This window comes from Galeopterus variegatus, unplaced genomic scaffold (assembly GCF_000696425.1).
Source record: "Galeopterus variegatus unplaced genomic scaffold, G_variegatus-3.0.2 Scaffold542, whole genome shotgun sequence".
Taxonomy (NCBI): Eukaryota; Metazoa; Chordata; class Mammalia; order Dermoptera; family Cynocephalidae; genus Galeopterus; species Galeopterus variegatus.
In genome coordinates, this window is record NW_007726653.1 from 202,041 (window position 1) to 229,047 (window position 27,007).

The 27,007-nt window shown below is 43.9% G+C and overlaps 1 protein-coding gene across 1 annotated transcript in view; it reads right to left on the reverse strand.

The window, feature by feature from the left end:
• Nucleotides 1–27,007, reverse strand: part of LOC103588259 (kalirin) — a gene marked incomplete at its 3' end in the record, with an annotated part of 440,967 nt that overhangs the window by 200,695 nt on the left and 213,265 nt on the right. The window contains exons 2-3 of the mRNA XM_008569903.1: nt 22,596–22,670; nt 17,223–17,337 (exon numbers count right to left, since the gene is read on the reverse strand). Of these exons, the coding sequence (XP_008568125.1) occupies nt 17,223–17,337; nt 22,596–22,670 (190 nt within the window). The remainder of the gene's footprint in view (nt 1–17,222; nt 17,338–22,595; nt 22,671–27,007) is intronic.

The window sequence follows — 27,007 nt, forward strand, 5'->3', positions numbered from 1 at the left end:
GGGCTTCACTCTGGGTTATAGTCTGGCCTCAGGGAGCCAAGTGCCACTTCCTCCCATCTTGCCTCCCGATCCTTGCTCCCTCAGATCCTCCCCAGGTCCCTTCCAGAGCAAAGCCCAGACTATTTCTCTGGATTCTATCCTGGCCACATTAGTGAGTCACCATGGATACTTTCCATTATCATCTGACCAAAAGGTTGGATTCAAATGCTACCCCCTCTCCTTCTCTGATCTTGCCTACCTTCCTGCCTGATGTCCTCTGTCAGAGGGATCTCTCCCTCACTAAAACAGACAGCATATTACCCACACCTTTCTTAACACCTTTACTAGTTTCAATTTTGTATTAGAATTTGCTCTCTTATACCTCTATGCCTTTGTGCCTGCCACAACCTCATCATTGCCTGGACAACTTCTACTCATATTTCAAAGCTCAACTCACAAGACTTCTTCTTCCAAGAAGTCTTCTCTGACTGACACATTTGCTCCCCACCTAATTCCATCCCCGATGGGATAAAGACTCTTCCTATGCATTGCCATGACCCTGTGCTTACCCACCTGACAACTGTCATATATGAAGTAACTACAGCCAAGCTCTGGCTGACCAATATCTGCATCCTCACAGAGATTTATATGGCTTCAAAAGGAGAATCTACTCATGAAGTTGCTTCATAAACAATAAGGTGTCACATATATATACAATCATAATATCCATTAACTCATTAACTTATTCATCCAACAAATATTTTTGAGTATTTACTTGTGGCTGGACCAGTGCTAGGCACTAGGGATTTAAGTGTGGGCAAGACAGAAACATGAAGGCTATATTCTACAAGGAGAGATGGGCACAAGACAGTAGCTAAAGAGAATATATATAAATTATGGTGATAAGTCTTAAGAACTTATCAGGTTGTCAGGACAGGCCACTTGAGGAGCTGACATTTAATTAGAAACCTAAACTGAGAACTAGTTAAAGGAACACTAAAAGAATAATTCAGGTGAAGGGAACAGTGTGAGAAAAGGCCTTGAGGTGGAAAAAAGCCTGTGTACTGCCTGCATCTCTGCTACAGCGTAGTTCAGTAAGGAAGCAGAAGACCAGCAGCCATATCTGGGCAGAGCTCTAAATCTTGAGGACCTGAAAACTTCAAGCTGGAGAGACATATAAAATGAGAGCCAAACTACTGAAACTTGGAACAGCTGTTTGGAAAAAACGGGACATATTCATATATTAATGATAAAAGCTAACTTTTACTGAGCACATGAGGCCATCTGTATGTTAAGCATTTTATATGCATTATCTTATTTATTCTACACATGAAACTCACAAGTAGCTGCTACTATTATCCCACCTTATAGTTAAGAAAACCAAGATTCAGAGAGGTTGCTTAAAGTCACCAGGAAGGGGTAAAATGAGGATTTGGACCTACGTCTGTTTCACTCCAGTATCTTTGTATGACACCACCATGCTATCTTGCCTCACAGAGGTACAGTACACTTGAGCTTAAAAAATCTTAATGCTTGTTTTTGCCAGCCCTCATGTTATAGCTGAGGACAGCAAATTCCAGAGGAGGGAAGTGACTTGCTCAAGGTCACACATCCAGTTGACACATCCAGGTGTCAACTGCCTTACTCCAGGTTTTTTACTAAGCCATGAGAACTCTGGAACTGACAAGAAGAAAAATCCTCCCTTGAAGAAGTACACATCTGGCTTGGAGGCCCAGGGTATCCTGTGTGAGATTAAAGCCCTGACTAGGGAATAAGGACCATCCAGCTCATGGTTGCCATAGTGCTCTGGCAGCAGAGAGATGGCCTGATCCCCTTTGATCCAGCTCCTGTGATGCCACCTGAGATTTACCCCATTTCTATGAATGTCTGGCAGATTCTCACTTGAAACAGCTGCTGGAATAAATATAACATAGCTCTATGCTGATGGTAGTTGGGGAGCAGAGATGTGCAATGAGCACCACTCGAGCAGACCAGCTGAGGTGACAGGGCTTTTGCTTACCTCCTCAGTGTGTGTGGCTGAGGGCTGATTCAATTGATGCTAGTTGTGGGGTGTCAGCAGTATGGGGGTGTCAGCATGCCACTGTGGGGTTCAGGAGCCCAGTGCTTTGGCAGTGATGGAGCAAAATAAACCTTCAAATCAGACCTATTCACTAAGTTGTCCAGGGAAAGAGACAGAGTAGACTGGGTTAGAGGCCTAGACTGGTCACTGAGGAGTGGTTAACAGACAGGAGGACAGGGAAGTTAAGGACTCCCCATTTAATGAGGGTGGCACGGCCCCGCCACAACACAGCTCTGGTCCTATAGGAGTAGCATTCAGGATGATTTGGAGAGATGATCTGGAGAAGTCTTACCCATGGTGCCTGGACAGCCTTTAACACCTGGAGACTGTTCACCATGAGCTGAGAGAAACAAGAAAAGGGAGGAAGGAAAAGTAGCCCCAAACAAGTCATCTGCTTCACACTTTCCCTTAGAACTGTGCTGTACCCATGTCTCCCTTGAATCATTTCATGACCCATTTGGGGAATTCTCACACCACTCTTGGAGTGTGGAGTCTCTGGCTGCGGGATCCAGATTTGTTGGAACATCTGCCCATGCCCCAATCTACTTAACCTGCCTTCTGCTCCTTATTGCTATCCGAACAGTGGTAGCAGTTCTCTGTCGATTGCCCCAAACCAGACCACACTCGCTTTCTTAACCACCAGAAATCAGCAGGTGTTAAAAGAAAAGTGTTACAGACACATTAGCACCTGCTCTAAGCGTTCTAATTGGTATAATCAAAAGTAGTAAAAAGAGCATTGAAGGAGGCAGTGCCTTAGAGAGAAATGAGCCACTCTCGGGAATGTTGTGTTGTGAATGACTGTCTGCTCCCACAGACAGTTCTCAAAGTCACCCTTCATAACGGGAGGTCTCCTGGACGGCTGCATGTCCGAAAGGCAGGAGACAGGTGGGAGGCTCCCTTTGCCCATCATTCACCTCTCTCCACTGGGTCACCAGTGACTATCCACCATCAACTGGCTTCTGGCAAGATGTTATTCAGCTGTCATCAAGACTCCTCAGGATCCATGTTAACACATCCAGAGGTTTCCTAGGAAGACACCCTCTGTCCTCTTTCTCAGGTCATTATTATTCCAAAGAATTGGTATCTCTTCTACCCATGTAACAACATATTTTTTGCCTGTGCACCTCTGGCCTGTGATACTAGGGCTGCTGCGGGGTAGGTGAGGTGCAATGTGATGTTTATCCTAAATCTAAACCTCAATTCCTCCTCTGTAAAGTGGGGAGATTCTTGACTAATTGGTCTGGGATTAGACTCAATAATTTATAAAAGTTCCCCTGGTGATTGTAACGTGGGGATAGTTAAATGCTATTAATGGTAAGATTATAGAGATCTGTTTGCCCGTTTCCTGGTCTAGAAACTATCATTGCCAGTTCCCTACCCTTGAGTGTGCCAGAAGCAAACTTAACTCTTGCCCCAGTCAGAGTCCCAGGGAAACCCTAACTGGAGACCAAATGAGAAAGGTGGCACTTTCTACCTCTTTAAAGTCTGCTACCTAATTCCACCCAAATGAGGCTGTTTAAGCAACAACCACAAAAACCCAATTGCAAATGTCAGGAGTGGGGAGGTGGCCAATTCTTTTTATTCCCCCCTTGGTCAGGGCATGGTGAAGTATTAAATAGCACAGACTCAGTCTCCAAGTTTGCAACTGGCATTCCTATGTGTGTCCATAAAGTGACAGGTTGGGTGGCCTAAAATCACACAGCGGGACCACTGCATCAATGTATTGACTTGTCCTCAATGCTGCCTTTAACAAACACTTCTAAAAATCAAGTCTGCTCAGAAAGAACAAAGATTTGCCATCCAGCAGATAGTCAAAAGGGCATACTTCCAAAGAGTTCCAGGAATGGCACGGGTGACAGCAGGACTGGGGCAAAAGCAGACAGCGCCAAAGGATGAACCCCATGGAGAGGCCAGCCTGGGTTAGCTATGTAAACCCTGATGTGTTTGTCAATCTGCAAGATGCTCTTACAGCCTCACATTCTCTAAAACACAACTTCACTAACCAAAGGAAGAGACATACTTGCTGAATCAGAGTGGTCTAGAGACACAGCATTTGGAAGGAGCTACTATTAGCTAAGAGAAGATGATGGCAACTCAGCAAGGACTGGAATCATTGCTCCTAGAAGTCTGGGGCTGGCTGGCCAGACAGGGAAGGTGGCAGAGAAGTGAAATCAGGTGGGGGTGGGATGGAAATTGATGTGTCCAGTTCAGGACAGCAGCTTCCTGTCCTATTTCCCACCCTCCCTCACTGTGCATCCCTTCCTTCTGGGCCATTCAGAACATGAAGCAGAAATGAAGTGGAAACCAAAGCAGCAGAGGGAAAGGAAGAACAAACAAAACAACCTCTCCACACAGCCCTCCCGACTTCCCTGGCCCTCCTGGCCCTCCTCACACAAACCCGAGGGCCACTCTCCTCTGGCCTTTTCCATCCGTTCGTTCTCCCTCCTCCCCCACAGTCAGCTGTGTGAAAAACAATTCATCTTTTAACTTTTTTAAAAAAACAAAAACCAAAAAAAACCCCTGCCATTATAATTACTGCTCAAACATCTGTGAGTAGACACAGAGTCCACGTTGCAAAGGCTTCTCCCTCCTCCCCCACAGTCAGCTGTGTGAAAAACAATTCATCTTTTAACTTTTTAAAAAAAACAAAAACCAAAAAAAAAACCCTGCCATTATAATTACTGCTCAAACATCTGTGAGTAGACACAGAGTCCACGTTGCAAAGGTTGTGACCTAAGCGCAGTGCCTCAGTCACCCAACTATAAGACACATGGAGTTCTTCTAAAAAGAAGAGAGCTGATGGAAACCAAGAAAGGCTGCAACAGTGTGGCTTTATGCAGCCCTTAGCTGGTGTGCTGCCTCCCACCAGGCTAGGAGCCAGAGCAGTACCTCTCCTGGGCTCAGCCCACTCCATCCATCTTCACCTCCCTCCACCCTCTCATGGGATCCCCCACTCTCCATCCGAGCTCTGGTTTCCTGGCAAGGCAGGTGGAATCCTTGTTAGTAACCACACGTTTCCTCCAGGAAACATCTCTCAGTGCCTGCACATACCTCTTCTCCTCCCCGCCTCCTCTTTCTCCTTAAGTAACTGGCTCCTTCTTGAGAGCCCAGTATTCTTTGCCTGAAGCACACACAGGCACATGCACACACATTCCCACCAACACAGACAACGCTACACCTCACACAAGGTCACCCTCTAGGCCATGCCCACTGGCCTTCACAAAACACTGCGGGAGCTCCATTTCCTGCAGGGCAGCTAAACTGCTTTCCCTCTGACACCCAGCCAGTGTTGCCCTGGCAAAGGGGACTGATGAGGTCCCATGGTTTACGTGGAGGTAAAACCCTATGGTGGCTCAGACACTAGTGGGAACCTGGGAGCAGCAAGAGAAGTCAAGGAGAGCCAGGGGAGGAACCCTGGGAGTGGGGAGGAGGACGTTCAGAACATGGGACAGAATAGGAAGGGTCAATGCAAAAGGCTCCAAATCAGAACCAAATAGGCTGCCCCCACGCAAAGCCAGCTCAGAGGCTCTGAAAGCTCACATGTGGGTGGAAGAATCTCCCGCTCATGACTCTGGGGAGGACCTGACCCCCATGGGTGCTGCTCTGGGGATGCTGCTTGTCCAACAGGCTCTGTCCATGTCAGGGGGCAGTGCAGAGTTGCAGGGAGCCCAGGACTGGCATCCTGGCCCCAGGAACACCACTAGTCAGCTGGGTGGCCCTGGACACATCACCACACCTCTCTGGACAGGACTCCACCCTTTCAAAGGGAAGGAGTTGGTCTTGCTGATCCCTATAACCCTTTCCTGACTTGAGCTTCAGGATTCTAATCCATCCCCTTCCTTTATAATCCAGGCCAGATTTTATCTCCAATAAATTGTCTTGGTTAAGTCCATTTAACTGGTAAGCTTGTTTGACTGCTGCCTTGAAAATATTTAGTTTTTGTCTTCTCCAGTGGATACTGGAACCTCAACCAGACCACAAGCCTTCCTGAGGGCAAGGTCTGCCCCCACCCCTCACCTCCCCACTGCCTTGTTAGTCTGCAACTTCAGCCAGGGGATCATTTGACCATTCCCTCTGAGTTGGTGTGTATATGGGAACTAAGCAATTGTCCTGTGTAATTTAATCCACAATTAAATCTGGACTGATCTGCAGTCATCCTAATAGAACACTCTATCACAGTCAGGGCTGGGTGAAGGAGAGGAATGTCTTGCCTTCCTCCAAGTCCAAAACAGGGAGTTTCTCTTCAGCAAGTGAGTTCTGAAGCCTAAATGTCCTGCAAATGAAAACAGCCTACGGTCTGGAGATGGAGGACATTCTCTTCCTCACAGAGAACCAGGGAGGAGAGCGTCTCAGCACTAGGTTCAGACCTTGCCTCAGGCACCAGGCCAAAATCTGGCACATGAATTACTGGTGATGGGAACAGATAACATTCCAGCTCAGGACAAAACAGTCTGAGAGACAGGAGGGAGAAAAATACGCCTATTTAGTGTTTTGGAGTAGCTCTCAAAACCAAGGCAGTTTGACCTAGAACAAATGGGGGGTGGGAGGTAGAGGGAGGCTCTGAGAGAAAAGGAAAACAGGGCCAGGGCCATCAGGACACACGTTTGGATTACGTCAGTAAATTATCCGGAAAAAGATTTGTCCTCGCTGAGTCACCGTGGCTGACAAAGTGCTCCTGTCTGGGTTCCGGGATAAATGTGGCTGGCTGTCAAACTTGCTCAATTTAGAAACAGAAATACACCTCCATGGTGAGACAGAGTCCACTCCTGATTCCCTGCATGCATCTCCATGCTTCATGTCCCTTTCCCCTTGGGGAGTTCCCAGTCTAACTGAATTCAGCCGACTTGCAAGGTGGTGCTTCCAAACTCAGGGGCAAGGAACAAAACCCACCGTTCCTACCGTCAAGAGGTTTACCGTCCATCAGGGACAAAGCTTGTGGACAATCTGATCTCACAGAAGAGACAGGACCCCTCCCCACTATATGATGAGTTTTCTAGGTTCAAAAGTCTTTTTCAAATTTTGTTCAAATTATTAGCTCTGCTTATATAATGCTGAACTTTTAAGAAAAAAAATTGTGAAGAAATCTTTTTCTCTAAAGCAATCTAAGAAGAAATGAAATGGGATAGAGAAGGCAAGGGGCTTTTTTCTTTCAGTGAAAGTGACAGTGGCAAACTGGTACAGAAATTTTCTGCAACTGGAGAGCATATTTACCAGAGTTATAATCTTAGCAACAAAAAGCTCTAGGTGGTGATGTTTTTCTTGTTCTCACCTTCCACGTTCAAAGAAAAAGAAATAATGTATGAAAGGGAAGGTTTGAAAAGATAAATTAAGACTTGTATCTTCAGTGTCTGTGGCTGATGAAAATGGTGAGGGAGACCGTGGGATTCTGAGAGGTAAGCACACTTGCAGCACAGTGACTTTACATCTCAATTGGAAGCTTTCTTTTTTTGTTTGTTTTGAGTTTAATTTTAATTTTTTTTTCCTTTTTGTCTTTTTTGTGACCGGTAACGGGATCGCAACCCTCAGTGTCGCGTGCAATTCTAAAGAAAGTCAAACTGGAAATATAACCCAGGAAATTTAGAAAGCAATTTGTTGTTTCACCAGCCTTAAAAAAAAAAATGTCCATGATTGCCACAAATCTATCCCAAAGATGTAGACAAAGGTTTATACACAAAGATGTTTACTGAGGTTTATTTATAATGGTCAAGTTTTGAAAATGACTTAGATGTCTAATGACAGGGTTAATTAATATATGCATCCCAAGACACACTATTATATGTGAAAAGTTTTTAATGTTATGAAAATATTCTTACAGTATAATGCTAAATGGAAAAAAGCAAGGAGCAAAATTGAATAAACAATATGATTCAATTCTGGTTTTAAAAAACTCTAAAAAAAGACAAAGGAAATATGTCAATATATTAACTACCTCTAGGTGACAGAGTTACAAGTGCTTTTTTAAAAGTTCTTTATATTTTTCTGCACTTATTTTCTACAATAAGGAATTATTTTTCTAATTTAAAAAAATAGGCAACGATTTTGTCACACCGTTAGGCACATATATCTATTTATTCAGTATTTCTTACAAGCCTAATAAGTGTTACTGTCCCTGTGGCTATAACTACTATTACTACTAGCTCTAATCCTAAACTTAAACACAACCCTAACCCTAACTTTGACAAAGCAGTGCTAGGGACAATGAAGAAAAAGTGACAAAATAAGGTCCCTACCTTCAAGCAAGGCAAGGGAAAGACACTGCCACTTGTTGCCAGCTCTTTCTCTGTGCTAAGTCCTAGGCTTAGTACTTTATATGTGCTATCTTGTGTAATTCTCAATACCATTTTGTTTGGTAATAACTTTATACCTATTTTGTAGGTGAGAAAATTTGCTAGCAAGCATACATACTTCTCCTCCTAGAGAGGAGAGTTCTAGGATTCGTTCTTCCTGGGCTGAAATCCCCTGCATACTTTCTAGGTGTCAATATTTTTCATCGAGCCCACTCTTTCCTTCTCTGTTAGTCCACAGTTCCACTCCCACTAAGTCAAGAGTACACACTGAAGACTCATGTGAAGCAGAAACAACACCCCCTCTTATTAGGAATCCTTTTGTCCAGTGCTGAGTCCTTGATTTATCACCTAAAGACATTTACTGGTTCCTGGAATAACCAGGGCTGCTTCTCATAGTTACTTCATGACCAATTGGTTTCCGCCTGATTGCCCTGGTTATTGTTCTCCAGGGAATCACAAATGCTTGTCTCTCTGCATTTGAAGCATCATGGCTGGCTCTTACCCCACTCCCCACAACCTGTTTGTTTTCACAGGCAGAGACACAAACCTGCCAAGTCCTACAGTGGTGGCATGGCCATGGAAGTGAATCAACCTCAAAATGCATATTAGCTAACTGCTGATTCCAGAATTGTAGTTCTGATGCCAGAGCAATGCAGAAGATAGAAACAGGCAGGCAGCCGAGTGAAAGAAACAACAAGATCCAAGGAAAATGAACAGGATGACCATCGCTAGAGTACAAGAAAGATCACCCCCACCAATCCAGGCTTTACATTCAAGATCCCTGCACCTTACAGTCTTTTATTCATCTCTTTAGTTTCTATGGTCTTAAGTGCTTTTGTTTTTTTCCTGCAGCTCTTGGTGTAATTTGGTAACTGATTCATAGCTGACTATCATCCACAGATAAGCATAAATGGGCAGTCTACTCATCTAAACCTGAACCCCAACCCCTGGAGGAGGAACTCTGAAACCCCTCTACCAGCACCCCCCAACCCCCTCCACTGTCCTTCACGTCCACAGCCACCATGGCTACTGCCTTAACCAGCAGAAGCCTAGGTTTGAGGCAATCACTACCTGCATTTTCCACCTGCAGCAACCTTCATGCTTAGGTTCCAAAGAGAACCCTTGGAAAAGTAGGTTTGAAGTAGAGGTGGTCCCTGCCCACCATTGATACAACTGTCTACCCTCCACCCGCACCATCACACCCTTCCATTGTCCCCTTGTTGCAATCCAGTCTTAGCCCATCCTTCACAGTCTGCCTTTTCACTCTCCCCAAATTGGTCCCCCCACTCCATCACCACTCTGCTCTGGCCTCCTCATCTCTTCAGCTCAGGCTCTGGTGCTAGATCATTTTACTCCAAATTATACTGGCTGTGTGCCTACAAAAGAGTTACCTAACCTTTCTAAGCTTCAGTTTCCTGATATGTAAAATGGAAATAATAATACTACCCATCTCCAAGTCTGTGAATTAAGTTAATGCATATAAAATACATATAACAGTGCCTGGAACCGATCTAGTAAGTGATCATTAAATGCTAGCTGTTATTGTTATCTTTAACTTATATTATTGCAACTTCTTCCTCATTTCCTAGGCTTCTCCTGATTCCATCTTCCACTCAGCTGCCAAAGAGTATCTCCTAAAATGCAATATTAACCATCTTTCTCCTACTGAAAAGCTGTCCCACTGCTCTTTATTGCCTATCAGTAAAACTTAACAGGACCCACGGAATTCTTACATGCCTTTCTGCCCCATCCTCTGCCACTCTCCCCAAAAGACCCCATACTTCCACCATCCTGAGGTTTTGGAAATTAATCTGAACACCCTCTAATCTCCCTTGGTCCACCCCCTGGCATTTCTCTGAGCCCTTTTCTCTGGCTAGACTGTCCCTACCCTTTGTACTTTTGTCAAAATTCTCTTAAGGCTTCCTACCTCTGCTAAGAGAGCTCCTCCCTTCTGAAGCCTCCCCATTCCCAGTCAACAATGATGCTTATGTTCCACACACTGTGAGTCCATAGCACTGGGCTCAATTCTACATTTCAGCATTTATCACCCATAAATATGGTTGTTACCCATATTTATGTACATGCCTGACTCATCCAGGCCACAGAAGGAGAAGCAAACTAATGCTTGTTGCCTCACACTGTGTAAGAACTTTACATCCTTTATCTTACTTAATAACAATCATTAATAAGTTGAAAGGAATTTTACTTGTTCTTTGATATTGATATCAATTATGATGTCTATTCTAAAGTACTGAGAAAAGTAATCATTACTGATTTTCCTCATTTCGGTTAACTAAGAGAAACTTCTCAAGAGACACTTTAGTACCTCATTAATCTTCTATTAATAATTTGATCATGAGTCCTCAGAGTTGAAACTTAAGCTTCTTTTTCACTCAAAATTATGTTTGAAGATTCATCCATGTTCTTGCATATCACAATAGTTCAAAAAAGCTAGTCACAGAAAACTAACTATGGTACAACACCATTTTTATAAAGCTCAAAAACAAGCAAAACTAAACAATATACTGTTTACAAAAACATGTTAAACTATACCAAAAAAAAAAAAACAAACAAAACAAGAGAAGGATAAATATAAAACTCAGGATAGAGCTTATTTCTGGGGAAGGAGCCCCAGGTAGCATCAAGAGTAGAGGTAATGTTCTGCTTCTCAAATTGAGGGGTGGGCTCTCAAGTGCTCATTATATTTTTATGCTTCATAACTTTCATGTACATTACATCTATTCCTTCATATGTAGCAAGTATTGCTATATATGTATGTGCATATAAATATTTTGCTATTATTACTATGATTCTAAGCTCCTTTAGAAGATAGACTAACAATTACTAAGTGCCTGGAGCTACAGAGAGACTGCTAGATGATTTCTTCACAGTACCATTGTAAGACAGACATTCTTTTCCCAAATTACAAATCAGAATATTGGATTCACGAATGTTAAATAATATGCCCAAGGTCTCACCCTGTGCAAATATTTTCCATTTGCAGCTCAAATTCATTCTGTATCTTTTGCCCAATACCCAGTGCCCTGGGGGGCTGACCTACATGAACTATCAGTGGGCTTCCCTGTCATCTGGCTTCTGGGTGCATTCAGCCAAGGACAAACAACAACAGGAGATCAGAGAATGGGAGGAGAGTAAAGTCAACTCCCCTGCCCCCCACGACGCAGACACCATGAGTTGGTGACATCTTCCCCTGGAGGCCACGGCTCTCCTCTCTCCAGATTTGGAACTTTTCCTAGCTTTGCCCCTTTAGGCTGAGAGTTGGTGTGTCTCCCATCCCTGCTGTTTCTAGTCATCTGATACCTTGAGAATACAAACCTTGCTGGTTTCCCTGTTCCCTGCCCACATCTTCATAAATTGTCCCTCGGCTGAAGTCTTCTCAAATCATCCAGGTTGCATGGCCACGTGTTTCCCAACTGCAAAATGGTGGAGCTGGGACCCAAAGCCCAGCGTCTTCCATTTATACTATGCTTCTCCACCCTTTGCTGCAGAGGTCAGTAGGACTCTAAGGAAGGTGATTACTAACAATGGTACTTACTATTGTGATTTTACGTTCCTTAGTAGCATAATAGAAGACTATTTGCTCTTCAGGACTGGTGTTTCATACGGCTAACAATAGACACACTTAACCGGTATTGCTAGAAATGTGTGTAAAATGTGGAAACTGTGATAGAAATTATAAACCCTCTACATATAGGCCACAAAATAAATTAAAAATGAATTTTAAAAGGTATGTCTTAGGGGCCGAGCCCATGGCGCACTTGGGAGAGTGCGGCGTTGGGAGCGCATGGCCAGTGCGCTCATTGGCTGAGCACGGTGTGGGCAACACCACACCAACAGTTGCGATCCCCTTACCGGTCACGAAAAAAGACAAAAAAAAAAGGTATGTCTTAGGCAAATGTAAATAATAACAATGTGACCTAAATGTTCTCATTGATCTATTTTCTGGCTCTTCCATCACCTTGATTCCTCCCCTTCCTGTCTGCATGCTCCTTTAATTGAAGATCTCAAAACAAAGGGCAGGGCACCAACAGGCCCTCACAACAAAACACATTTGATGATGACAGTTTGGATAGCTTGGGCTCTCTCATGCTGAAAATAGTGGGAGGAAACCTTGCAGTTTTTACGTTCTCTTCTATTTTTCTGGCTCCCTCTGCCTATTCCTATTTCTGGTGATACTGCACAAAGACAGTGCTGGCTATAAGCCCAATTTATCTTTTGCTGAAATCAGTAAAACAGCAGCAAATGTTATCAAATAATAAGCCACCAATAAAGGCACCTTGGTTTGATTGGCATTACAGAATAGCCGTCCTAATTTTCTGTCATCTTTCCTTACAAAGATGACACCTACATTCCTTGGCAGAACACCCAGTATCTCAGCAGCACTATTAAGAGAAGATTAAGTGGCAGATACATCAACTGAAGCCCTTAGAGTAGCAGAAAGATGATCTTGACGAAGCAGGATAACAGTGATGATGAAGAGGAGGCATTCCATGCAATAAAAACCCAGGATTTATTTACTAGATGCAGTACTTAGAAATTCCTATTTCAAGCATTTGGTCAACTCCCACTAATCACAGTGGGTAGATTATCCACACTGTGAGCTATGCCTGGGCACTTGTTTACCCTTAGGCTGGATTTTCTATCCTGTTTCTCAGTTTCTAGGAACATTCATCAGCTGATCGTATCTGAGCATTTCCTTTCAATGGCTTTCTTGTACAAGTAACTGCAAGCAGATAGAAGGCTATAAGGACAAAAAAACTAGGTAAGTGTAGGATGGATGACAATCAGAAGAGATAACATGAGAACTCATCAAGATTCCTAAAAAGGGCCTGGCTCAAAGTAGGCACTCAATAAATATTTGTTGAATTGAATGAATGAACTTGTTGGGAAGTCGAATTAGAAGACTTTTAAGGTCTCTTCCTACCCTGATATTCTATGATTTCTCAGAACAAGATGATAGAAAGCCTGGAGAGGACCCAGGAGATGGATGCCCAAACTCATCAGGAGGAAGACAGGGAAATTAGAAGGGACACATCTCAGGCTGGGATGGATCCCAAAAGAGTAACTCAGGACTGATACAAACTGTCACACTCCAGCATGATCCTTGGTCCCAGGTAATGCCCCCAAATTCCTACTCACGGGGGCTATAAAGCAATTATCTTGGGTGTTAAGAAGTAGACAAAATCTCAAGTGAAATCCCAGGCCTTAACTTACTTAGGGAGTCTGAGAAGGGGGTATGTATGTTGGTGGGTGTGGTAATACTCTGTTTCAAGGTCCTGGATTTTATGATATATGTTTTTTCCAATATCACAGAAACCTAGAATTCAGGACAGAAAAGATTCTTAGAAATTATCTAATCCTACCTCCAACCCAGTGGAGGAACTCTTTCTACAGCATCCCTAATAGAGGGTCATCCAGTCTCCAGTGACAGGAAGTTCACGTTCCCCAGGGGCAGCAGCATTGCTGCTAGACAGCTCCCAAGTGGCTAAGTTAATTCTTCACTGCTAAGCCTGATCTCTAATTTCTACCCATTGATGCAACAAAGACCATGCCTGTTCCCTTGTCTTTGGGGCAGCTCTCCTAACATCTAAAGTCACGAATCACTTTTTTCTTCCACGTTCATGCACACTAGAAAATATCCCTCATTCCATCAACTACAAAGACACCGTTATGGGTGCCTCAATGTACTGCTTCCCTGACGGCACTCTAACTTGTCTATGTAGTTCTTAAGTGGGGCTGGCAAGTTGGATGTTGCAGAGTTGCATGCAGTAGTCCACATGTGGCCTGGCCTGCAGTGAGGAGAGTGGGACTATTTCTTCCTCTTCATTTCTAAATTATCACTGCTATCTGTTTAATCATCTCTTCTAGAATGATGCCAAAAATGACTATCAATCTGGCTGGCTCCTTAGATTCTAGTATCCTCTTCCATCACTAGCTTGTCCTTATTCATTTGTCTCCTGCTGGCTGGTCCATCTCCTGTGATACCAGTGCAGTCACATCCTGGGCTGCCTTTACTGTTAGTGGTTTGGCATTGGGTAGGGAAGTTAACCAGGTTTTCCCTAACTTTCTCAAGTGTCTGTTCCTGCCCACCAGGAATCTTCAATCTACTAAAGGATCTAAATATTTGTCAAATAAATAATGAATAAATGAATATCAAATGTCTCCTACAGACTTGATCACACCAGACTATAGCAAACACGTTTTAGCACCCTGGATCATGACCCAGAATAAATAATTTCTTCTTACCAGTATCATCTACCTAATCTAGCTGTTCATTTTCATAGTTGCCCTTCTCTCCCAAAACCATGGCTACACAGAAGGGTGGCAAATAGTATCTGACCCTAAGTTCTTCAGTTTTCCTACCCAAACTTCATTGCCTTTAGGACAATTGTGTTCCAAATGTGTTTCCAGCGGTCATCATGTATGAACTGTGGCCAACAGAATTAGGAAGTGACCCATGTGCATGACTACTTGGCAGACTCTGCAGCCTGCCAGGTACTCACGTTCCTGGTGAAAACAGGTCCCTCAGGCGGGAGGCAGCAACTCATCCCACTGAAGGTGGCAACAGGACTGTTTCCTGCCACCTGCCAGCACCTGTGAAGAACTTTCTCTGCTCTCAGGAGCACAGGACCCATTGTTTGTGACCACCCTCTGAGAAGCAGAGGGCCTGCATCTAGAATGTTCCTCCAATGATAATGCATTGTTTCCCCTTTTTCATTATCTTCCTCTAAGCCCCTCTTGGGTTTTGTTCCCCTTCACCCCAGCAGAAATCTTTTTTGTTTTAATTACTTCCAATTTGTTCTGTCCCAATCTTTGCTTAACAAGTTAGAATGAAAAAAAGTATTCTTTCAACTCTTTCCCCTTTTATTCTAAAGAAAAGATGAGCATGCATTAGTTGCAGGCATATAATGAACATGTAAGAAAGAAAAACATATCCTTCATATACCCTGGGGTCAAAATTTCTTCTGGCTCTAAAAAAAACTGAGAGTCATCATGGGTCCCCATGAATACTTGTAAATTGCTTTACAAAATGCCTGGTTTTATGCCCATTAGTAGTATACTTGGGAAAGGTGCTTTTAAAAACTTCTTAGCCATTACATGGCTAAATTGCCAAACTACCTATAGGTAATCATAGGTTATTTAGTCCATCTCTTTGCCTCTGAGATAGATACGAATATTTCTTCTCTATAAAGACCCCCCCACAAAAAAACCTTCTATTATATTCTTCAGTTTATTATCTCATGCACTCAAAGTTTAGAAGCTGTTCTCCCAATATAACCCAAATCCTTTTCATTGGAGCTTAAGACCTTCTATTTTTTTTCTGTCCCCAGTAGCTATCTTTAAAAAAAAAAAAAAGACACTCTTCAGCATCTGTTTGTTCACAGCCTTTGCTTGAAGTTCTTCGGGACTTGCCATTCCATGCAACATCCTTCCAAGCCTTTGACAACTGCTCTTAAAATCCCCTTTACCACCTGCCAATCACCATTGCCAATCCCTTTACATTCATCTCCCCTATGGCTCTCTGAAATGTAGTGCCTCCCTCACTCAACACCTGCCTTAAGAATTTAATATGTTCAAAAATTATCCCAGGTCTCCCAGCAAAGGCAGAGCTGGATATATAACTCCTCTCTGTAATTTACTAATTCTCCCATAAATGCACAGGGACAAGTTGAAAGTCCTGAAAGCACCACTTCTTATTTCCCACAACAAACACTTCACAGGCTTTGGCCCCACCAAGAGACAGAAAGCAGCATCCTCGCTGGCCATGAGCAAGGATGAGGAGTGAGCACAGGGCTGGAACTGGGAAGGCCGAGTTCTAGGCCAGCCTGGGCCACTGACCCCTGTGACCCTGTTCCCTAAGCAGAGGATGACATGCATTTGCCTGGATTGCTCCTAAGGGCGCTTCTGACTCCCACATTCTATGATTCTCTGACTAGGCAAAGGCCTTTCCCTCCCTTCTCAAAAGATACAAACTGTGCCCTTGGCATGTGTCCCACCACCCACCTCCATGACCAGCACCACCTGGACCAGTGATTCTCACATTTTTCTTCATTATTGCCCTCCCCCAAAGGAGCCTTTTTAGACTATTTTTCCCCTAATCACCCCACTAGTGCAATTTTAACATCACACAAATACTGTATCTCAATGTTATATGTAAATCTGAGCTTGATGCATAAAAGAATAAGATTTTTTTTTTTTTTTTGCTACCCCAAGAACCAATTTTTAACCCCCCTTGGGGGCAACATTACCCCTCACTGAAAATGCATGACCTAGATTGAGCCCAGGGCCCCCTCTAGGTGAGCAATACAAGTGAAGTTATTTGCCTCAAACTCCACTATTCACAAGCCAGATGTTTGTTTTTTGTTTTTTTTTTTAAAGATGACCAGTAAGGGGATCTTAACCCTTGACTTGGTGTTGTCAGCACCACGCTCACCCAGTGAGCCACGGGCCAGCCCCATGCCAGATGTTTTGAAAATAATTCATCACTCAAGGCAGAGTGGAATCAGCCAGAGTTCCTGTTTCCCTAAGGTAAACAGTAGCTTCCCATTCCTCCTCCCCAGGCCACACCATCTCCTGCTCCAGGCCCAGGACCGGTGCTCTTGGCCTGGGACCCTCACCTCTGCCCAGAGTTCCCACTTCCCACTCCCACTCCATTCACATGAATCCCTGCAGTAACAATGGGAATGATGGGAATAAAGCAAACAATGGGTGATAATGTTCCAGGAATAATTAGAACCCACTCCAAGAACAGAAACAACCAGGCCCCAGGCAGGGATGGAGGATCATTTCAACTCAACTGGCATCAGCCCAGCTTCCCACACCCCTCCACTGCAGGCCATTCCTTTTCACCTTACCTTGGCACACTGGCCAAATACGTGACAAGTTTCCGCAGGTCTTCCTGTCTTATTCTGTCATGATTGCTGCGAGCAGGGAAGGTCAGGATGGGTCCGCCTCGCTTATCACGGCCCCCTGTGGGGAAGAGGAGGGAGTTTAAGGAAGTCTGCTGCAAAGGAAAAAGAATTCTGTCTGAGTGACAGATGAGCAGGCAGAAACATGGTGCTCAGGGAAATCTGGTCACTGCTTAGGACAAGACAGGGAGGGGTCTGGATGCAGGTAACATGAGTGACCTTGGGGAAGTCTTTTGACTTCTCTGATGCCTCATCTATAAAAGGCAGATGATAATGTTTAAAGAAGACATCAAGTCACAGGTGAGTTCCTCAGGTATGATGTCATTTCCGTAAAGTTGAAACTGAGCACACCATAATATATACTGTCAGTGTTACCTGTATGGAATTAAATTTGAAGGAATATGTAAAAAACAAATAAAAAAATAAATAAAAGGCAGATGAATATAATGGTGAGCACATTACAGGGTTTTTGCAAGGACTGCTGAGATGGTGCACGGGGAAACACTTTGAAAAGTAAAGCTCTCTACAAATGTTCAGTGATGGGCCGACCCTGTGGCTCACTTGGGAGAGTGCGGCACTGGGAGCGCCGAGGCCACGGGTTTGGATCCTATATAGGGATGGCCGGTGCGCTCACTGGCTGAGTGCGGTGTGGGCAACACCAAACCAAGGGTTACGATCCCCTTACCGGTCACAAAAAAAAAAATGTTCAGTGATAACGAAGGTGGTGATAGCTGTTCTTATTGAGAAAACAAGCTGGCTGAAAGTTCTATGTTCTTTGGAAGTTTAACCTCCAATTCACTTCTCTTTGCAGACCTGTGAGGTGGGAGTGCTCATGATGAACTGACTACCCTGGTGAGAAGGCCTCAAAGTATCCATCTGGGGACAGCATTGCTGGGAGGTTTTTAGACTCAGAAAATATGTTAAGTGTTTTTTTACACAGCCAAGAAGCCACCCCTGCCTACCTGCCTGCATGCCACCTGTCACTCCTGCTGGAGGAGCACAAGAATCTTATTGGAATTAAGGATAATCAAAGTATTAATCACTGTGAATGCATATGTATGCACTAGGATTACAAACGTTTTCTAAATATCACATTAGAAAAAGATAGGAGGGGTATGCTAAAGTGACGGTCGCTGTTGTTATTGGAAGGCCAGGATTTTATTTATTTATTTATTTTTTTTTTTTTTTTAAAAAGATGACCGGTAAGGGGATCTTAACCCTTGACTTGGTGGTGTCAGCACCACGCTCAGCCAGTGAGCATAGGGATCCGAACCCGGGGCCTTGGTGTTATCAGCACCGCACTCTCCTGAGTGAGCCACGGGCCGGACCGAAGGCCAGGATTTTAGACAGTTGTTTGTCCTTTCATCTATTTTCTAAACCTTTTATTCACTATTTATTACATGATTTTAAAATGTATTTACTAATGGACACTATGATTAGGAAAACAGAACCAAGTTTCTCAGGAGTATTAGACAGGGATGAAGCTAAGGTGTAACTGTGACCCTACAGGGCACTGGCTATTACACAAAGAAAATATCTGTGTCACAATCACAGAATCCCCACTCCCTATCCCCACCTGACATCCCCCAGGGTGGGAACCCCAAAGAGATCTAATGAAAGAGGGAGGAAGGGTCGGCACAGCAATCAACAATTGTAGAAAAGAAGCTTAAAGCTCAGACTTCGGAGGAAGGCTCTCTCACAAGGAAGGCAGAGAGCCTCCAGGGCCCCACCCAAGTGTGAGCTGTGATTAATGTTTCCCTCTGATTGTGGGGTCCAGAAGCCAATAATAAATCAATCTAGGACAACCCTGAGAAGGAAATAAGGAGGCTTCAGGGAGAAAAGGATCAAACAAGATCAAAGCCACTGAGAGATTTGACCCTGAAGGAAAATGTTTCAGCACCACCACCATGACCACCTGCCCCCCAGCCCCCAGGGCAGATTTATATAAATTTACCTCAGAGTTGGGCCCTGACACCCAGCTTCAGTCCTTCCATTCCACCAGCCCCGGTGCTTTGTAGTGATAACCACCCCATTTCATCTGCCTTGGAAATGGTCCCCATCTCCCAACAGCCTTCCACATGAGGAAAGGGAAGCAGAAGGATTAAATAGAAGGTTTCCCCAAAACTGGGAGGTCCTCCAACACTCTCAAGCTTTGACCTCTAGCTTCCCCTCTAGCTTTGACCTCATCCGGAGCATTTTCAATCTTCAGTGGTTTTTTTACAACCACCATTTTTTTCTTCCCCACCTCCCATGGACACCTTATGAGTAGAGCCAGAAGAATGTGGGGAGCCAGGGGTAGAGGCAGCCAGTCATTATCTCCCTGGCACCCTCAGTGTCCTTCCCAGGCACAGAAGGGCAATGTTTCCTATGCCCAGAAGTTCCTGGCATCACAGGTGCAGATGAACGAGGCCTACCCCAGGCTGCTCGATTCACATTAGAGGCAGCCAGTCATTATCTCCCTGGCACCCTCAGTGTCCTTCCCAGGCACAGAAGGGCAATGTTTCCTATGCCGAGAAGTTCCTGGCATCACAGGTGCAGATGAACGAGGCCTACCCCAGGCTGCTCGATTCACATCAGCACATGGGAGTGAGCTGCACACCCCCAACCCCCTTCATCCTGCTCAGGGAAGTTTCTACCTGCCTCAACCTTGACTGCCTTCCTGGCACGTTGTTGTATGAGCTCCATTAGGACAACTCCCTACCACTTTGGAAGGTCTTATCAGGGGCTGGCTGGACCCTACCCCAGGGCTCTGAATGAATTTGCATGGGAAAAAATAAACCATGAACATCAAGCAAGGGTCTCATGTCAGAGTGTACTGTGTCTGCAATCATATGCCCCAAACTGACATGGAACAGGATGGTGCTCAAAGTCTATGCATTAAATCCAGGAGGTCCTCCTAGAGGAGGCAAAGAGGGAACCAACTCAGGAAGGAAAAGGGGCAGCTCAAATTGGCAGATGGTGCGGGGAAAGCACTACAGGAAGAGGAAACATCAGGCCCTAGAGAAATGGGACAATTAGCAGGACCAGTGGATATTAGGTTAACTAAAAGCCATAAAAAAAGAAGGAGGAAGAGACCAGATCAGATCTGGCTCTCCAAAGGGCTGTGGGCCATGTCTATGGGATCTTGGGCTATGGGGAACAGAAGTCAAGGCCTGGCACTGTCCAGTGGACTCCAGGACTTCTATACAAGGTCTTCCCACATGCTCAGCAAGAACGCAGAATCCAAGGTTACAAAGGTTTTGGAAGTTGTCTTACCTACGTCTCTACCTACATTGCAATCACTGCTACATGACCCTGCCAAGGGGTTGTTCAGCCTGTGCTTCACCATCCTCAGTGACAGAGAGCTCACTACCTAACAAGATAATATGGGGGTACTTCCAAAAGTTCATGGAAAGATTTGTAATATCTTTTAATTCAATTTTTCCACAAACTTTTTGAAGTACCCTCGTACAAGTGCCTAACAGTAATGGGGAAAGGCAGTCTCCCAGTCACTCTTGTCTAACAGCAAAAACAATAATAAAATACTATTACTACTACTAATAATAATAATGGTAATAATATACAATGCACTTAGTACTTTACAAAGGCTCCTACATATTCCCACTGCATGCCTGCCCTCCCCTCCCACACCTGCACTCTGAATCATTGGTCACTAGCCTTCCCTCTGATGAGGTGGGAGACTAGTACTGCTTGCTTTCCCCTTGCCCATAACCCCCTCCCTTCTCCCCTTCCTCCATTTTAGCTGTCACCCATCAGCCAGGCCAGCAGTGCCCTGGAGTGAACCCCTGCACAATGGGACTGTACTGGCTGTTGTCCTGTGACTCCACTGCCACTCCTCGGAGACAACAAAAATCACCCAGAAATACGAGAAAAGGCTTGGTCCAGGAAGCATAAGCACTTGGGCATGTTTCTCAAAATGTGATCCTTTGCTTCTCACATAGCCATTACCCCAGCCCCAGCCTCAGGTCCTGCCAGAGACCCTGATCCAGGAGGCCTAAAGTGGATTCCTGGAACAGCACACAGTGATTCGGGTATACCTTATTGTTTGAGAATGGCTGCCCCAGGGGCTCTGGCCAGTCATTGGCTTCAATTACATCAGGGGTCATCAAACTTCCTCTTAAAGGTCCAAACAGTAAATAGTTTAGGTTCGTGGGTCATTTGGTCTCAGCTGTAACTACTCAACTCTGCTGTTGTAGCAAGACACTACTTGTATTAAGCTGAATAATGGCCCCCAAACATATCAGGCCCTAATCCCCGGAAATCATAAATGTTATCTTACATGGCAAAGACTGCAAATATGATTATGTTAGCCATCTTGAGATGGGGACATTAGCTTAGATTATCCAAGTTGGCCCTAAATGCAGTCACAGGTATCCTTAAAATAGAGAGGGAGAAGGATATTTGACACAAACAAAGAAGAGAAGGCAAGGTAATCACAGAGGCAGGGCTGAGAGTGATTTGGCCACAAACCAAGGAATGTCAGTAGCCACCAGAAGCTGGGAGAGGCAAGAAACAAATTCTCCCCTAGAGCCTCTGGAGGAAGCATAGCCCTGCTGACACATATCTTGATTTCAGCCCAGTGAAACTGATTTCTAGCCTCCAGAACTGAGAGAATAAACTTCTGTTGTAAGCCAACAAGTTTTTAGTAATTTGTTATAGCATCAGTGAGAAACTAATACACTACTTAAACAAATGCACATGGCTGTGTTCCAATAAAACTTTATTTACAAAAACTGGTGGTGGCCCACAGGCTGTAGATTGTTAACCACTGAAATAGATTTTAAGAGATCCAGGTGCACAAGATGGGTGGGAGAGAAAAGTCAAGAACAAATATTTGAAAGTCACTATTCAGAAAAAACAAAAACAAAACACCTAAATATAAACACTCACTTGAATTTCCTTTGCCAGAAAAGAGAAATAAGGAAGAGCCAATTTTTTTTTTTTAATCTCCTGTCCATGACCCACTCAGAAATGAACTGACATAAAACCTCAGAGAATGCACAAAGTGGACAGTCTCTTCTTGCTAGAGGATCTCTCACAGGGGCCTCAGTGGCTCCTGCCAGGCCAGGCAGGGTGAGGAGGGACAAGGTGTGTGCAAAGTATGTGTGGGTAGCCCACCTGTGGTGGTGAGTGACCTCCAGAACATCCAGCTGAGACCACAGCCCTCCTTTCCCTGTCTGCCTCTGCAGAGAGGAAGAAGCTGCTCTCAGCATAACTCCACCCACTCCACCCCACTAACACACAAAGTGTCTGAATGCATGTGTGCACACACACGACTTCCCTAGGACCATTACAAAGGAAAGATCCACAAATACTCACCAGACACAAAGGCCACTTTTTCCTTTAAGATGGGAAGGACATCAGAAGCTTTCAAACCATCATTCCGAAAAGAACCTGTAGGATAATGAAACAAAAGGAATCAGGGTAAAAGAGGCCAGCTGGCTGAATCCCTGGGTCCTGGCCTCAGCCTCCCAATTTTATCATCAGTCAGAAGATTCTGCCTTGCTCAGGCTCTTCAGCCCAGCCTGATGGACCAGGAGAGGTTCCACAACAGAAAGGACACTTCCACAGATGCCAGGCCACAGGGGTGACCAGGGGTTCAACTCTCCTAGTCCTTCTCAAGAAGAGGACGGTCCAAGTCACCCCCCACCACATGTACAAAACTCCTTGCCCTGGGGGCAACTATGATAGCCCTGTTGCTTTGAACAACTTGAAGATACAGGGCTTTTTTCAAAAAACACTTTTGAACCCCTAGTGCCTAGCACAGTGTCAAGTGCTATGGTGTAAATGTGTCCCCCAAATTTCATGTGTTGGAAACTTAATCCCCAAATTCATACGTTGATGATATTTGGAGGTCCTTTGGGAGGTAATTAGGATTAGATAAAGTTATCAGGATGAAGCCCCCATGATGGAACTGGTGGCTTTATAAGAAGAGGAAGATGGACCTGAGCTGGCACACACACCCTTGCCCTCTTGCCATGTGATGCCTCCACCATATTATGACACAGCAAGAAGACCCTCACCAGATGATGGCACCATGCATTTGGACTTCCCAGCCTCCAGAACCATGAGCTAAAGAAACTTCTTTTCTTTTTAAATTACCCAGTCTGTGGTGTTCTGTTACAGCAACAGAAAATAGACTAAGACACAGTAAGCACTCAGTAAATATCTGTTGAATTAGTTAATTGATATCAAGATGGATTACAACACCCTGAATAATTCTTCTTGCCTTTCTTCTAAGTGGCACAGCAACTATTAGTCTTCATTTTACAAATAGGAAAAGTAAATGACAAAAATCCCCCAGCTGGAAGCAAAGTTGATGACAATACCCTTCTCCACCCTCCTTCCTACTCCACCTCAATGCCACCATCATCAGTCCACAATAGACAGGAGGTGGGGAGAAACAAATTTCCTTCCTCCTGGGAAGGAAATGCACTCCCTTCTTTAACTCATTCTCTGTTTAAATCTTCCTTCTCAGTTGGAAAGTCCTTTCTAGGATCTAGTTGAGTTCCTGTTAGGGGGCTGGAGGTAGGGGCCTGGGGCTCATAAAGAATGGAAAATAAAGATGTGCCTAGAGAAACAGAAGCCTTGGGAGGCAAAGGACAGCCCAGCCTGGTGTGAGCTGTGTGGGAAGGGAGGACCCAGCTACCACACACTTACACAAAACCCCAGGCTAGCCCATTGTACCCCTGTCATTTAAACCACATATCCTACAGGGACTCGCAGGGAGAACCACACATACTCATAGCCCTTTGAGCTATAACTAGTGCACAAAACCCCAGGCTAGCCCATTGTACCCCTGTCATTTAAACCACGTATCCTACAGGGACTCGCAGGGAGAACCACACATACTCATAGCCCTTTGAGCTATAACTAGGGTCTCTGTTGTGTATCATCACTAGGGACACAACACAGATGGACCCCAGAAGGTGAAAAATTCTATATCAGCTCAGTAAGACAGAACAAGAGATCATGGACACCCCCTTCTAGTGCCTTTCTCCACTTGGCTTATACCCTTGGGGTCCAAATATGACAATCTACAGGAGAAGAGCAGCATGCTGGGCAGGAGGTCTCACTCAATCCCTCAATTTCTAAAAACTGACTATTTCAAGAGACCCACCTGGGAATTTTGGCCTAGCTCAGTATTAAGATCACTGGCCCAGGGAAGGGAAATGGGCCAATATACACTGAACCAAGGAGGAAGAGAGATGTGTTCCCTGAATGCCAGTTTTCACAGTCAGAGGTCATACCCTGACCTAAAGCAAATTTCCAAAGGGCCTCTGACCATTTCACCTAATTTCTTCTTTTTCATTTTTCACTAAATGAAGACAGTGAGCCTTTTCATTCATCAGTTGCTTCTCTTTTACTAATTGACAGAGAACCAGAAACAAGGCTCACTTTGAGAAGACCGTGGGCAATAGAAGAAAAAAGTAACACCATAAAAATGAAAGCTCTAACTTCAAAGACTAAAAGCATGGTTTTGTACTTTCTAGACTTAGTTTCCACAGATATCTATGCTCTAACTGTATATTCCACACAGAAAAACAACAACTAAATATCCCTAATAGAGACTAATTAAGATTGATGTAAATTATTATAGAATTTACAAATAGATACATAGAGGTTTTTTCTCATCCTCACGCAACAAGGGGACAGTTCAGCTTCCTTGGCAAGGAAGAGTCCTATTAGGCTTTGCCAATGACACAAAAATCATCTTTAACATATGAATTGTTAGAGTAAAATGATGATTCTATTTCAAAATTGCTTATTTTCATATGTGAAATATATCTTCCCATACATCAGTTTTAAAACACTCTCTTCTACGTCACTATGCACATTAATTTTTAAAGTAAAAAATTTAAAAATGAGAAGTTAAATTTTAGTCCTGTCTTCTTCCAGATTATTTCCAAGTTCAAAAATAGCAAGGCCCAAAAACCAAGGAGATTTTACTGTATAACAAGAATTCACATAACCCTCTTCTCTCCTAAACTCCTGTCCTATTTTTTCCGCTGCTCTTCCTCTCCTCCTCTACTTTGTTAAAGTATACAAGAGGGCCCTAAAGTATACAAACAGCCCCCAGACTTTAAGGAAGAGTTTCAAATTTGTTATAATGGTAGCAAAAGACTCCTTATCCTATCCCCGTCCCGCTCCCATCTGTGGAGATGGAGAGGGGGAGTTCCAGATCTCATCATTTACACCCCACTCATTATGCCCCACCACTCCCTCCTCCCCTCCAGGGTCCAGGACCTGAGAGAAGACATGCAGCATGTCCATGCAGTTTGCAATCATGGTAAATGTCAATATCTTGGGTTGGGCTGTTCTAATATTCCTAGGGCTTCCACCTCTGAGGCCAAAGTCCTCCCTACCCAGTTCAGACCACTACTGGGCTATCTGCCTTGTTGTGTTCCCATCATAAGAGAACCTCAAGTGTCCAGATTTACAAAATCCATAACCGGGAATAATCATTTTCAATAACAATAACAAGATTTTTTCACATTATAAGAGGATTGGCTCCAGGGTCTCTTTAAATAAGTTTCCTTAGTGGTTTGAATTAGTTTTTTATTTGCCAAAAATTGAATTACAAATAACTTTTCGACAATGTATGTATTATTTAAAGCCAAGTAAAGCTAAACTAATTAGCCCAGCGGCTTAGAAATTGGTAACCTTGCATATAAAACCTACTTGCACTGGCTGAAGATACTATATATCAACTCCCCCAGGGCCCTTGTGAAACCAGCTGTTGATATATATAAAAAAGGGTAAGTTCATTGAATGCTAACTCAAACAGGACCAATGAAATAGCAACATGTTTTCACTATCAGGTACATGTCTTGGTAGACTCATAGTAAATGTCCAATAAATATTTGATGAAAGAATAAATGAATAAATAAAATGTTAACTCTTCCAAAAATGACTTACACAAGGCCAGTAGCCTCATCTGTCACACCAAGCACTAGTGATCTAAGTAGATGATCTCCAGGGTACCACTGAGATCTAATACTCTGAGACTTTCTGAACCTTTTCTTCATATTTATTGGCCTTTAAGATCCTCAGATTATCAGATCAATGTGCTTTGAAAGGAAACAAATTTATTTATTAGAAACAAATTTATTAGGAACAAATTCCCTAACAAGATCCTGTGGACCTTGGGAGGACAAAACAACTCTTCCCTGGCTTCCCAGCCCATTCTTTTCCCAGAGTCAATTTCAGGATTGTGATGCTCAGGACAGGTCATCCAATTTTGCAGGTAGCCCAAATCGCCAAAATGGGACAACAGTGATAGAAGAACTTCTGTGAGGCAAACACACCTTGAAAGAAGTAGGCTCACACTGCAATTGCTATTTCTAATACAAGGTATATTTGATAGCACCATTAGGCTATAAACTTTAGACCAATCACAGACTACTCTCCTCCTTTAAAAGAAAAGCCTATTGAAACAGTAGGCCCCTTGCTACCTCTAAAAAAAGGCCTGACAATTCTCTAAGGAAGATATACAAATGGCCAACAGTCATATGAAAAAATGCTCAACATCACTCAGCATCCGGGAAATGCAAATCAAAACTACACTGAGATACCATCTCACCCCAGTGAGGATGGCTAAAATCCAAAAGACTTTGAACGATAAATGCTGGCAAGGTTGCGGAGAAAAAGGAACTCTCATACATGGTTGGTGGGACTGCAAAATGGTGCAGCCTTTATGGAAAAAGAAGGTATGGAGATTCCTCAAACAG